The sequence below is a fragment of the Myotis yumanensis genome, unplaced genomic scaffold (genome assembly GCF_028538775.1).
Source record: "Myotis yumanensis isolate MYYU_CA2020_CCGP unplaced genomic scaffold, mMyoYum1.0.hap1 SCAF_6, whole genome shotgun sequence".
In the NCBI taxonomy this organism is placed as follows: domain Eukaryota; kingdom Metazoa; phylum Chordata; class Mammalia; order Chiroptera; family Vespertilionidae; genus Myotis; species Myotis yumanensis.
Genome location: NW_027223757.1, coordinates 7,633,485 through 7,645,846, shown reverse-complemented (window position 1 = coordinate 7,645,846; position 12,362 = coordinate 7,633,485). Strand labels below are relative to the sequence as shown.

At 41.5% G+C, this 12,362-nt stretch overlaps 1 protein-coding gene across 2 annotated transcripts; it reads right to left on the bottom strand.

Annotated features, from left to right (window-relative positions):
* Window positions 1-218: 218 nt before the first annotated feature.
* FBXO5 (F-box protein 5) lies at window positions 219-10,945 on the bottom strand. Of its 2 annotated transcripts, none has more exons than XM_070419182.1 (5): window positions 10,925-10,945; window positions 5,033-5,741; window positions 3,658-3,748; window positions 2,582-2,764; window positions 219-1,063 (listed from the first exon to the last, which is right to left on the bottom strand). In XM_070419182.1, exons 1-5 carry the CDS (start codon window positions 10,929-10,931, stop codon window positions 812-814), a joined length of 1,242 nt encoding a protein of 413 aa, XP_070275283.1. In that variant the 5' UTR covers window positions 10,932-10,945; the 3' UTR covers window positions 219-811. The 2 variants fall into 2 exon arrangements, with proteins under 2 accessions (XP_070275283.1, XP_070275282.1); XM_070419181.1 differs by lacking the exon at window positions 10,925-10,945 and adding an exon at window positions 10,446-10,572.
* Window positions 10,946-12,362: the final 1,417 nt, after the last annotated feature.

The window sequence follows — 12,362 nt, the reverse complement described above, 5'->3', positions numbered from 1 at the left end:
CTGGGGGCGGTTGATAAAGAAGAAAAAGACATTTGGCACATAATAAATTCTCCATACTAAAAAAGATGAAATGTTTTTAGACATGCAAATGCTGAAAGACCAACAAATCTGCATTCTAAAAAAAATTAAAGCCCTTCTACCAGGTAAGACATATAAAAGTTCACATTTATTAAATTTGTGATAATTTTATTCATAACAGGACAAAATTTATTTTTACATATATATACAAATCATTTATTTTCTTCACATAAAAATAGAAATATTTACATATTTACAAAAATATTAAAACATACAGACTTTACATATCAAAGCAAACAGGATTTCACAAAGGACACATGGAAATATACACACTGAAAAAGACATTAAAGAAATGTGACAAAACATTTAAATTAAGACTCCAGACTTGCTACTTCAAAAGACATCAATTTGCTAAGGCAAATAAAATGTCTCAAATACTAATAGATGGTAAACAAAATTTAGGTAAGATTGTGTAGGTAAAATTACATGAGCTCCTTTATTAAAACATTCAATTTTATTTTATCTCTAAAACAAATATAAGGTGACAATTTTTTTTTCTTAAAATATTTAAATTTCCTGATTTATGCTGAGAACTTTGAACTTTTTCACATTAAATTATAAAATATTTTAAGAGGTTTGCATCCTCCACTTAGAAGGGGGGCAGAAATCCCTTGCCGGGTACTCAATTCAACATAAAATTGAAAATCACAATATTCTTACTAATTTTTTAAATTAAAACCTAACATTTTCTGACTAACCTTCATAATCAGCTATAACAGATATTAATAAGATGTCACAATCGTCGTAAATTCTGCTTGCTTTTCTTAGTACCAGGCAGAGGAGCCATTTTACAACTGGCTTTTAGAGACTTGCCATTCGAACAGTCTTTGGTGGTATGATAATTACACAGACATCTTGTACAATAATCAAACCCACAGCCTTCTCTGTTGCAGATTGCCCTCTGTAAATAGCAATCATATTTTGCAGGTGAATTACAGCGAATACAGGCTTTGAGGCTTTCATTCTTTTTCAATGTCTTGGCAACCTATTAAGAAAATCCACAAACAAATTTTAGTAAATACTGAATTGAATGTAACTTCGGAAAAACAAGAATGGCACCTCTGTACCCACCCCAATACGGGCATAAAAAACCAATGTGACACATAAGAGAACTCCTCCTTTCCCCAAAGGACCCTCGCCCTGATATTATCAATGAGCGAGAGATATTATCAGCCGGTTCAGTAGTAATTCCCCAACGCTATTTTAAATATGTTCTTTTCCTTCATGAATGCTACTCACACGTCAATGCCTGACTTAATAGGCACCTTTTCTGTGACATTTCCCTAGTATCACTCAGAGGTTGGCTGCACTTTTACCTCTAGTCTGGTTTTCTTAAAGTGCCTATTATATTACATACTTTTTCTGTAATGTAGCTATTTTTTATTCTAGATCAGCCGTGGGCAAACTACGGCCCGCTTGAAATGAATAAAACTAAAAAATCAAACAAACAAACAAACAAAAAGTACCCTTTTATGTAATGATGTTTACTTTGAATTTATATTAGTTCACACAAACACTCCATCCATGCTTTTGTTCCGGCCCTCCGGTCCAGTTTAAGAACCCATTGTGGCCCTCGAGTCAAAGTTTGCCCACCCCTGGTCTAGATTATAAGGCTATGAAGGTTACTACCCTGTTTTCTTATCTATGCAGTACCAGTAAGATAGCAGATGCTCAAAAAATGATTTGGAATAAACTTACATTATAATCAGGCATCAGAGTAACAGAGAGAATGCTAAATTTCATTACATAAAATTTGTATTTATTGACCAACAAATGAGGTCAACATTTTATTTCAAAACATATACTCTTTTAACTATGATTTTTAAGTTGTTTGCAAAATTATCCATGTGAGAACTTTTGTAATACACATTACCCAGTGATGTGAAGGTTTAATAGGAGGCCCTGAATTTCTGAAAAGTTGGCCCTGTTCTGCTTAGATAGCAAAGAACTTTAAAATCAAGAGTCTCCATTATTTTCTTAGTATTTCTTAATTAGATTTCAACATCACTAAACTGTCTAACAATGCCAAATGTATCTTATTTTTATCACAGAAAGGCATCTCTGTACTTTCCCAATATATTACTTGAGTTATGAAATGGTTTCTTAATTTCTAACACTTTTGGGAGTAGAATGAAGGGTACAGAAGATTAGGTCTCCAATAATAGTTCTAATTATGCAATGATTAAATTTAAAGTTCTCCCTTTCTTACTTTAAACCAGCAGTTCTCAACCTGTGGGTCACGACCCCTTTGGGGGGTCAAACGACCCTTTCACAGGGGTCGCCTAAGACCATCAGAAAACACATATATAATTACATATTGTTTTTGTGATTAATCACTATGCTTTAATTATGTTTAATATGTAACAATGAAATTGGGGGTCACAACATGAGTAACTGTATTAAAGGGTTGTGGCATTAGGAAAGTTGAGAACCACTACTCTAAAATCCTCTTAACAATAAATACCCCATACGACTCTAACTTATCGATAAACAAAAAAATTACCTCAGAGAATTCACTGTGCCAACTATAAGTAGAACCTTTCTTATCAGCTGGATCTGATAACTTGTCTTGAGCATCATTTTTGAGGGGAGTCTGGGCTGCTGATTTTTGAACAGAAGCTAATGCAGTTCTAAACATACCATATTCTCTGGTTAAAGCATGTGATGAAAACTTAATGTTCTTTTCCTAATTAAAAAAAAAAAAAAAATAGGATTTCAATTTACCTACACATGCTTAAAAAAAACAGCCACACATAAGTATTCACATAAACATTTAAAGGCTAATAACTAAATTATCGACAGAAATTACAAACCAAAATGTGAGCATTTGACATGCTTAGTCTATATAGCATTGAATACATGATTTCTAAAGTTCTGCCAGAACAGTAATTCTTCCTTCCAACAGCAGAGGGCAATAGTCATGCTTAAATATCACTGTAGTGTCATGAAGATTCAATACCACCTTTTAGGTTAGAAAATTTTCCATTAACACCAGCTTATTGATAAAGAAATTAAACATGAAAAAAAAAAAAGAAATTAAACATGGAGAATGAAAGCAATACTAACCTAGAGCAACACAGCTAATAAGTAGCAGCACCAAAATTTGGACCTAAGTCTGCCCACTCTTCAGTCTGAAATATATATTGATCTTGAAGTATTTTTTTAAATTTATTTTTATTGTTAAGTATTATAGGTGTTGATCTTGAAAAATTTTTGAAAGTAAATTAATTCTCTTCTATATTAAGAATCTTCAGTATATAAATAATTTACTATATATCAGGTAACTAAAAAAATACACACAAAATGGCAACCTATATTAGCTGTATGATCAACACACACTGAGAACTGAGTAATTTTCCCTTCGGACATTCCATTTTTAGGACTAAACAATTGAAGTGGGATTCCTTACCCTTTCCATATAAATTTTATAATGAGTTCTAGTAAAGGTTGAATTGCTTTTTGAATGTAACAGATTTCCAGATTACCTGTTATCTTTTCTAATTTCCCCCTTCTATTTCTAATGGTAAAAATCACTAGCTACTGTATATTATACTGAAAACATTAACTGCAAAGACTTACAGTAACTCTTTGTATTGCTTTATTGTACAACTGCAATGCTCGCTTATCATCTTCTAGAATCTTCTTCCAAGTTGTGCTCACTTTAGACACACTGGAAAAATAAATGGTTATGAAATACACAATTAAAGCATCACAAAGAGCTCAGATGAATATACTATGGAAACATTAATGTGCAAAAAGAAATTTTTATTAGCACGGTTTCTTAAATATAACTTTACATTATTAGAATTGCCCAGGGCACTTAAGATTTAAGGATACCTCATGCTTAGCATTTGGGTTTAATTGGCCTAAGATAGGAAACAGAGTTCTGTATTTTAAAAAAAGTTGCCTATCAAGTAATTCTATGTGCATCCAGGCTTAAACACTACTAATTTATATTTCACTAGAGGCCCAGTGCACAAATTCGTGCATCGGTGGGGTCCCTGGACCTAACCTGTGGGATCAGGCCGAAACTGGCTCTCCAACATCCCTTGAGGAGTCCCGGATTGCGGGAGGGCACAGCCAGGCCAAGGGACCCCACCAATGCATTACTGGGACTGGGGAGGGATGCGGGAGATTGGCCAGCCAGGGAGGGGCCACGGGAGGGCTCCAGGGTGTGTCCGGCCTGTCTCCCTCAGTCCCAATCGGCTGGACCCCAGCAGCAAGCTAACCTACCAGTCGGAGCATCTTCCCCCTGGTGGTCACTTCACGTCATAGTGACTGGTTGACCAGTCAACTGTCTGCCTCCTGGTGGTCAGTGCACATCATAACGACTGGTCAACAGTCTACCCCTTGGTGGTCATTGCATGTCATAGCGAGCAGTTGAGCGGCCTTAGCATAGTATTAGCATATTACGCTTTGATTGGTTGAACGGCCGACTGGTTGACCGGACACTTCGCATATTAGGCTTTTATTATATAGGATTTTTTTCCACGTTATCTGCAAACATCAAGTAAGCAGCCACTGCCTACTATCTGTTAGCTATTTGGTAAACGTTGTAGACAGATTTTAAAGTGCTTAAGGACACACTGTTATTAGTAGCAATCAACTTGTGATGTTGATTATCCCTTAAGAAGCTAGCCAATAAAAATCAATATTTACTTATCTGTTTTGCTTTAGCTACATGTTTTATAAAGACCAGTGTAAAACACTTGCAAAGAGTACTTCTGAACACTTAAATGGCCTAAGAGACCAGAAATCATCTCATATTTCAACTGCAATAAGTCACAATGCTTATTACACCTGTACACTAGAACTAGACATTGTTTTATACTTAAGCCAGAAAGATGTAGCTTACAGAACAGAAATTTCAGAACCCAGAGAAAAAAAGATCCCAATCTAACAAAAATAATTTGCATTAGTGTATTATACGAATACTCAGAGCAACAATACTTACTTGATTAAGTCCATATCGCTGAGCTGTGTTAAAATATTTGCTAAGAGATGTCTGAGTCCCCTTCGAAAGAGTTCACTGAGAATATCTACATATTCTAGGCCCATTTTTCTGCCAATTATATTCTGTAGTCGAAAACCTACATCATACTCCTTTAGCTTCTCCCAATCTATTTTATGATTCCGTCTGGAACTCTTTTTTAATGTTGAACAAACAACTTTTGCAAAATGAAGAGCTGGCATCAAGTTTTTGTTGGGATATTGGTCTGGGCTTTGAGTCTGAGGTAGACAAGACTGTGGACTGCCATTGCAATTTTCTTCTAGGGAAAGGCTAGCCTCTTCCTGTTCATCCAGGATACTCTTTTGGGAAAACGAAAAATAGCCACTGTCTTCATAAGGTCCATTGGTTTCTAGTTCTTCTATTTCATTCGATCTATTAAGTGTTGGTTGCACATGTTGATTTTCCTTGTTATGCAAGGGTTTGTTCTCAGTTTCAAGTTCTACAATCCTGGGGCTCACAATAGGTGACCCAATATCTGATAGCCTTTCATAGTCTTTAATGCAGTCTTTATTAGAACTTTCCAAACATGCAGAAGTGTAGGAACCTAGCCTTCCACTGTCATCCGGTTTTACCAGCTTAACTCCAGAATGAACATGGTTATAGTTAAAATCATACTTCATTTTGATAGAAAGAACAGAAGTTTCTTTGCAACCTATAAAAAGAACATAACATATTTACTTCTTAATAACAAAATTTCAACACATCCTTACTATTTAAAATGGGATATAATATTTAATTACTTTGTATCTCTTAGCTCTGTGTATTGCCTAAGTGGCTGTGAAGTTATCAAAGTTTAATTATGGAAATGTGACAATATGAGGAAATATTATTTTATATATACATATCTTATTCTTAAAAGGGTACTTCAAAACAGATTGCTCTTAGACCTGTATAGCTAACTACATTTGACTTTTAGAATCTATATTGACTGAGTAAAAAATAGTGAAAGAGGGACTATTTAACAGATATCTGTGCTTATAGAAAAAATAAGGAGATGTGAGGCATCAAGACTGGGGTCTCAGGTCAGAGATACCCTTATAGTATCAAATACTTTTAGAATCAGTGTTTATACCATGGACTTGAAATGACACTAGTCAGCTTTACTTAAGCATAACTCAAAAAAGTCAACACTTGTACCATCAGCCAAAGGCCTTAGAAATCAGTTAAAAATATCTTTAAATCAGGCATTCTCAAAGTTGTACACTACTGACCTTTGGACAAGATAATTCATCATTGTTGAGGGCTGTCCCATGCATTGTAGGATACTTAGCAGCTTTTACCCATCTGATGCCATTCACAGCCCCTACCCCTTAGGTAAGATTATGAAAACTGTCTCGTCACCAGTTATTGCCAAATTTTGGGAATGGTGGGAAGGCAGTGGCAGCAAAGTCTCCCCCATTATCCAGTTGAGAACCACTGCTTGAAATGATTAGGATTTTGTCAGGCAATAGAGGCTGGAAAGGGCACTCAGAGAGTGTGAGCAGGGGCACTATATTGGGAAGGAATGTAGTAATGGGTTCAGAAAAACTGCTGAGCATTATTGAGGGCACAGTGTATGAAGAGCATATGCTTCAAGTTTACTTCCCATCTACTCTCCCCAATCATAAGTAGCTAACAACTTATCTTATGAGTAAATGAATATACCAGTCAGTATGTTTACACCAAATATTGGTTAAGATCGTTATAACAATTTTACCATTTTTATTTAGAGCAAAACCTTTAAGTTAAAGCACCAAAGGACATGCTGATAGAGAGTAACATTGTAGGTAGGGACTCTTTAAATTCCAAATGATTAACACATTGGAAGACATAGTATGTGCTCTAGGACTCCATAAACCTTGTACTAAATCCTAAAATTTAGATTTAAGCTAAGAGTTTGGGACATAAGTAAATAAAGAGTATACACATCTTAAACCCCCTCCAATTAACCCTAACTTGAATGAATTATTCTGAGTGCTTCTCTTCCACCCAGAAAAAGTAAAATATTCCAAGAGAGATATTTTTGTCTCAAGTAAAAAGTTAAGTATAATTTACACATGGCCGTATTTAATCTGTAGAAGTCACCTATAAAGACAGTTTTTACTTTGTTTAGCTGCCTAAAGGGAAGAGGCCTAAAATTGTACTTCAGAAACTCTTCATTCACTCTTTCCAAAGGCACTGTTCTCCTGCTTGTCTTTAGAACCCAGTAACAGGGATTGTTCCAGCTTTGCCACTGTAAGTTCATGTCCATCAGACACACTTCCACTGTTCTTGTTTTTGGAACTTTCCTTACTTTCTAGCCTTAGAATCCGTTATTTCTCCAAGAAGCTCTAGTTCATTTTATTGGTTCCAGAATCTAGATGCTAGTTGTAGATTTAGTTTTAAAATGTAAAACTATGTAATATACTTTAACAATACTAAAAAATAAAAAGTACCACTTTTATATGAAAGGAACCTGAAAGCAGACTGTGTAAAAAGCTAATTCCTGGTCTTTCAACTAGTTCAGTGCTTTCCAATGACCAAGCCAAATATCCCTAAACAATATGGGGAAATATATGTATTTATATAATTGATTTGAGTATTTAGAAAGGAGAAAAATATCACAAGGTTTCATGACCTCTTGAAATCAGATGGATGAGGTTCAAAGTCTAGTTCCGACACTTCGTTCATTCATCTAATCCTACTTAGTGACCTGGTGTGGAGAGAAATCTTTTGGAGGTGACATTCTGAGAGCTGAAAACCTTGTGAAGATCTGAGTTACAGACAGAGGTAAGTACTAGAAGCAAGGACAAGTGTTGAGTATTCAAGTAATAGAAAGTTCTGTAAGACTGCAACTTAGTGAGCTAGGTGGTTGAAAAGTAAGGTTGGAGAAGCAGAATGATCTATAGGATTTTTAGGGTAGGATGAATTATATTCATTGTGTAATAAAGAGCCTTTGAAAGGTTCTAAGTAGAAATATTTTGGTTTACATTTTAAAAAATAATGGCAGCTGCCCTGGCTGGGTGGCTTAGTTGATTGGGTACATACCTAGGTTATGGGTTCAATCCCTGGTCAGGTGGGAACAGGAGGCACCAATGGATGTTTCTCTCTCTCTCTAAAATCAAATTCTCAGATGAGGATTAAAAAAAAAAAGGTAAAGAATCATGGCAGCTGTGGAAAATGGATTGTAGGAAGTACAAGTGGCAGCAGGGAGGCTAGTTAGAATGTGTATCAGAAAATTTCAGAGTTGGATACTTGAGACTGGATGGCCATAGTGGAAATGAAGATAAATGAAAAGATATGAGATCTACTGAGGAGGGTAAGTCAAGTCAAAAGTCAACAGAGCTTGCTGATGTGTTAGATGTGGACAATGAAGGAAACTGGAGTAAAAAATACCCTAGGGTTCAAAGTTTTAAGATCTAAGCTATAAAGTGTCATTTGTCAAGTTGGAGAAAACTAAGGAAGTTAACTCTTTCCTCATCTATAAAACAGGGGTGAGAAAATAAAACTGAACTAAACTTATGACACAGTCCCTGTCATATGTGGTCTAATCAACAGAATCTACAGAAGTCTAATTACCCCATTATTCTAAGTCAAATCCCTTCATGTCCTTCCTACTGTATATCATGAACATTTTATAAGTAGCAAAATACCCCAGACAGATAGATGTATACATTTCAGATTATATATTTGTCCTAGGAATGAGATCCAGTTTCAAATGAAAATCCTTGCTCAGCCTTGACTAGCTTTTGTGACCTAGAACTTTCAATTAGTCTTTCATTTTCTCTAAAACGGAGCTATTAATATCTACCTCCTGGAGTTGGTAGATTCAACATATTGCATTTTTTAAACCTTTCATTTAGAGTACAGTCATGAAAAAGATATTATTAACTTTCAAAAGGTAACCTATTTAACTTTTCACTATAGATCTGACATTCATTAGTTAAAAATCTGTGCAGCTATTCCAATGTTAAATAACTAAGTTCTACCATCTCCAGTACCCGTAAGACAGCCACCATGTGCCCAACGCTAGGCCTGGCTGTTCCAAAATTTAAGAGGCCCAAACCTTGCTACCATTACCTGCCTATCAGCCATAATCCCTAAGAGAAAATTTTTAAAAAGTTGGAACACAATAAATTTTAAATTTTCATTTCCCTGAATTTATAAACAGGAAAAGAATTCAAGAGGATTGCAAACATTCTCTTTAGGAGTAAGATGGTAAAGAGACAATTGTAATTAAACAATCAAAAAACGTAAAGCCATCAAGCTTCAGCATTTCACAAGGGAGCCATCTGAAGATCAATTAAGTATTTTTTCCCCCTCTCTCTCTCCTATTCCAGATTCCTTTTCTAGAGACATGGGCATCTTCCAGAGATCACCAAATATCACACTATTAAATTGCTACTTAAAAAAACGTTGGTAATTTCTAAGTTAAAAATAAGTGCATTTCCATCTCTTTTAGAGACAGCAACAAAGAGAATAAAAATAAGCGTTTATCTGAGCGCCTTCCATTCCATCCAAGTTTGTAATAAAAACCTAGTGTTCCAGGAGTACAGATTCTCACAAAATCAGCTCAAAATGGCCAAATCCATGGTTTAGTGCTAAAAAATAGTGTGGTGGTTTTTTTTTCTCCTTCTCTCCCTTTGATTCCGGGCCTTGAGACTGAGTTACTGAGTAAAGGAAAAAAAGAGAGAATTTGAACGATTTTGCTCGGACACCCCTGGAGAGCTTGGTTCCGTGAGGGGGGTCCCTGTATTTGGCGGGAGTGGTGGGGGAGACCCCGGAGATGCTGGGGCGGCGGGGTGCCCCCGAGGGCGCGGGCCGGTGGTGGAGGAGGCGGGAGATAACCGCGAGCAGGATCTCCCGCGCCCGCCAGCAAGGCTGAGGTGGCCCAACCCGGGGAGGCTGACCCGGGATCCGGGGGCGCGGGCCCTACGTGGAAAGGGGGCTCGGGGAGTCGGGGTCAGGCACCCGGGCAGACACCTGGCCAGGCCCTGGGGGCCGCCCCGCCGAGCCCGAGCCCCTGGGGCGGTGGGGGAGGGGAGGGGCATTTGGCGCCCATTCCGGCCGGGTGGGGAGGCACCGCATCCAGGGGCAGAAGGGCGCCCCTGGAGGCCTCCACCCGCACCGCCCTCGGAGCTGGCGTCCAGGCTCGGCGCGGCGGGCAGGGCCCGGGCCCGCCATCCCACCTCGCCACATCTGGCTCCCCTTCCCGGAACGCCGCATTCTTCCTCCTGGTCCCAGGGACCCGCGCCGGCGCCCGGCCGGGGTCCAAGCGTGGGGCCGCACGGTCGGATTCCGGGGTGGGATCCCCTCACCCCTGGGCATGCACCCTTCCTGGAGCCGGCACCCCTCCTGGAACCCGCACCCCCTCCCCGTGCCCTCTCCCTTCACTCACTATTCAAGGAGCCAGGGCGCCTGGGAGCTGTCACGGCGCTGCAGCTGCAGGAGCTGGAGCTGGAGCTAGAGCGGGAGGGGGAACAGCTGCAGGCGCGCCGGCTCATGGCAGTGGCCGCCGGGTCCTCCTCAGGTGCGCGACCTGCCACCATGAGAGGAGCGGGATGCAGCCGCACCGAGCTCTATCTCTTAAAAGGCGCCAGCTGGTACTTTTAAAATCTTTGAATTTGGTGCCCAAATTCGCACAGCCCAATGGGACGCGCCGCTTGCACGCGCGTCCCAATGGGAAGGCGGTGGGCGGGGACGGCCTCACCCAAGTCCAATGGAAGGCCGCCGAGGCGGGGCCAGCCGCGAGGCCGACCCGCCCTCCTCCCGGCCGGCTCCCGGCGCCCGGAAGGATGCTGAGGCCGGGGGCGGGGCCGGGGCGGGGCCTCGGAGCGCGGGGAGGCCGCGGCCCAGCCGCACGTGGAGGGAGCCTACCACGCATGCGCCCGCGCGCCCAGCCGCCCTCGGCGGTGGGAGCCGGCCTCCGGCGAGTCCTGGTCTCATCCCGATGGTAGCGCCGGCTCCTCTCTGAAGGTCTCCGATGGGGACACAGGGTAGCCGGCTCTCTCCGGCCATTCTCCTGTGCGGGAGGTTGGTGAGCGGCGCCTCTGGTCGTCCGGGAACGCAGACTTTCCGGAAGACGAGCCCTCCCCCCAGCCCGCCTCAGCCCGCCTCTCTAGGATTTGGGCGCGCTCCTCTCTCCCTCCTGCCTTCGCCCCGCCTCCGGCCCAGCGCTGGTGCGCAGGCGCTTGGCGGGCGGTGGCTGCGGAGTTGGCGGGTTGACGCCTGCGCGCTGGGTCCCTCGCGATTCTCAGAGGGAAGGAGAGGGACGTGCGCCAGGGGGCGGGTCCTCGGGGCGCGCGCATCTGGTCCCGCCACCGCGGCGGCGGGAGGCTGGAGCCGGGACCTCCTGGGTCCTTCCGGCCGGTGTGAGGTGGAGGCAAGAAGGGACTTCTTTCTTGTAAGCCTGTTGTTTGTTTTGTTTTGTTTTTTCTCCTGCCACCATTGTTTTGTGCGGGCCCTGAGCTTTTTAAACTTGTATCTAGTTTTGTTATGTTTCTTTCTTTCCTTCAAGGGCCAAGCGCGAGAGACCGTAATCCTGCTCCCAAGTCATAGCCCCCGGGAGTTGTGATCGCCGCGCGCGGGGGGGGCGGCTCAGGCCAGCGTGGTTTCCGGGGACGGCGGGGGTGGAGCCGGGGCTGAGGCTGGGTGACAGGTGCGCTGCTGCTGCTAATTGTCGCTGTTGAGTGTGTCCTGACGCAGGGACAGTGCCGTCCCCGGACTCCGCGCCGGCGGCCACGCAAGGAAGCCACATCATATAAACTCAACGTCCGAATCCTTGTGTTTTGCAGTTTTAGTGGGTTTTTTGGTTGGTTTGTTTTTTTGTTTTTTTTTTTCTTTTCTGCAGCCTCAGGGAGAGTTAGTACTTGGCTTCTAGTAAGCGCTGCGTTAAGTCCGTGGTAAGTGCCGAGGGAGGCAGGGTGGGGAGGCATCTGGCCGAGAGTCAGGCCATTGCAGGGTGGAGCGGTGTTGATGGAAAATTGTGATTAGTTCATCCTCGTTCAGCGGTTCTCAACCTGTGGGTCGCGACCCCTTTGGGGTCTAACGACCCTTTCACAGGGGTCGCCTAAGACCATCCTGCATATCAGATATTTACATGACGATTCATATCAGTAGCAACATTACAGTTATGAAGTAGCAACGAAAATACTTTTATGGTTGGGGGTCACCACAACATGAGGAACTGTATGAAAGGGTCGCGGCATTAGGAAGGTTGAGAACCACTGTCCTAGTTCTTTGCATACCTTTTTTTTTTTTAGAATGTTGTGTTGAGTTAGTATTTTTCTTGGTTACTAAAAATTTGGCATCTCCT

Excerpts from the sequence above, each read along its gene's own strand:
- FBXO5 (XM_070419181.1), bottom strand. The coding sequence starts at position 10,551 with ATGAGCCGGCGCGCCTGCAGCTGTTCCCCCTCCCGCTCTAGCTCCAGC. Across the intron at positions 5,742-10,445 it reads GCGCCCTGGCTCCTTGAATA|GTTGCAAAGAAACTTCTGTT; the intron begins GTGAGTGAAGGG and ends TTCTTTTTATAG. Across the intron at positions 2,765-3,657 it reads AAGCAATACAAAGAGTTACT|GAAAAGAACATTAAGTTTTC; the intron begins GTAAGTCTTTGC and ends TTTTTTAATTAG.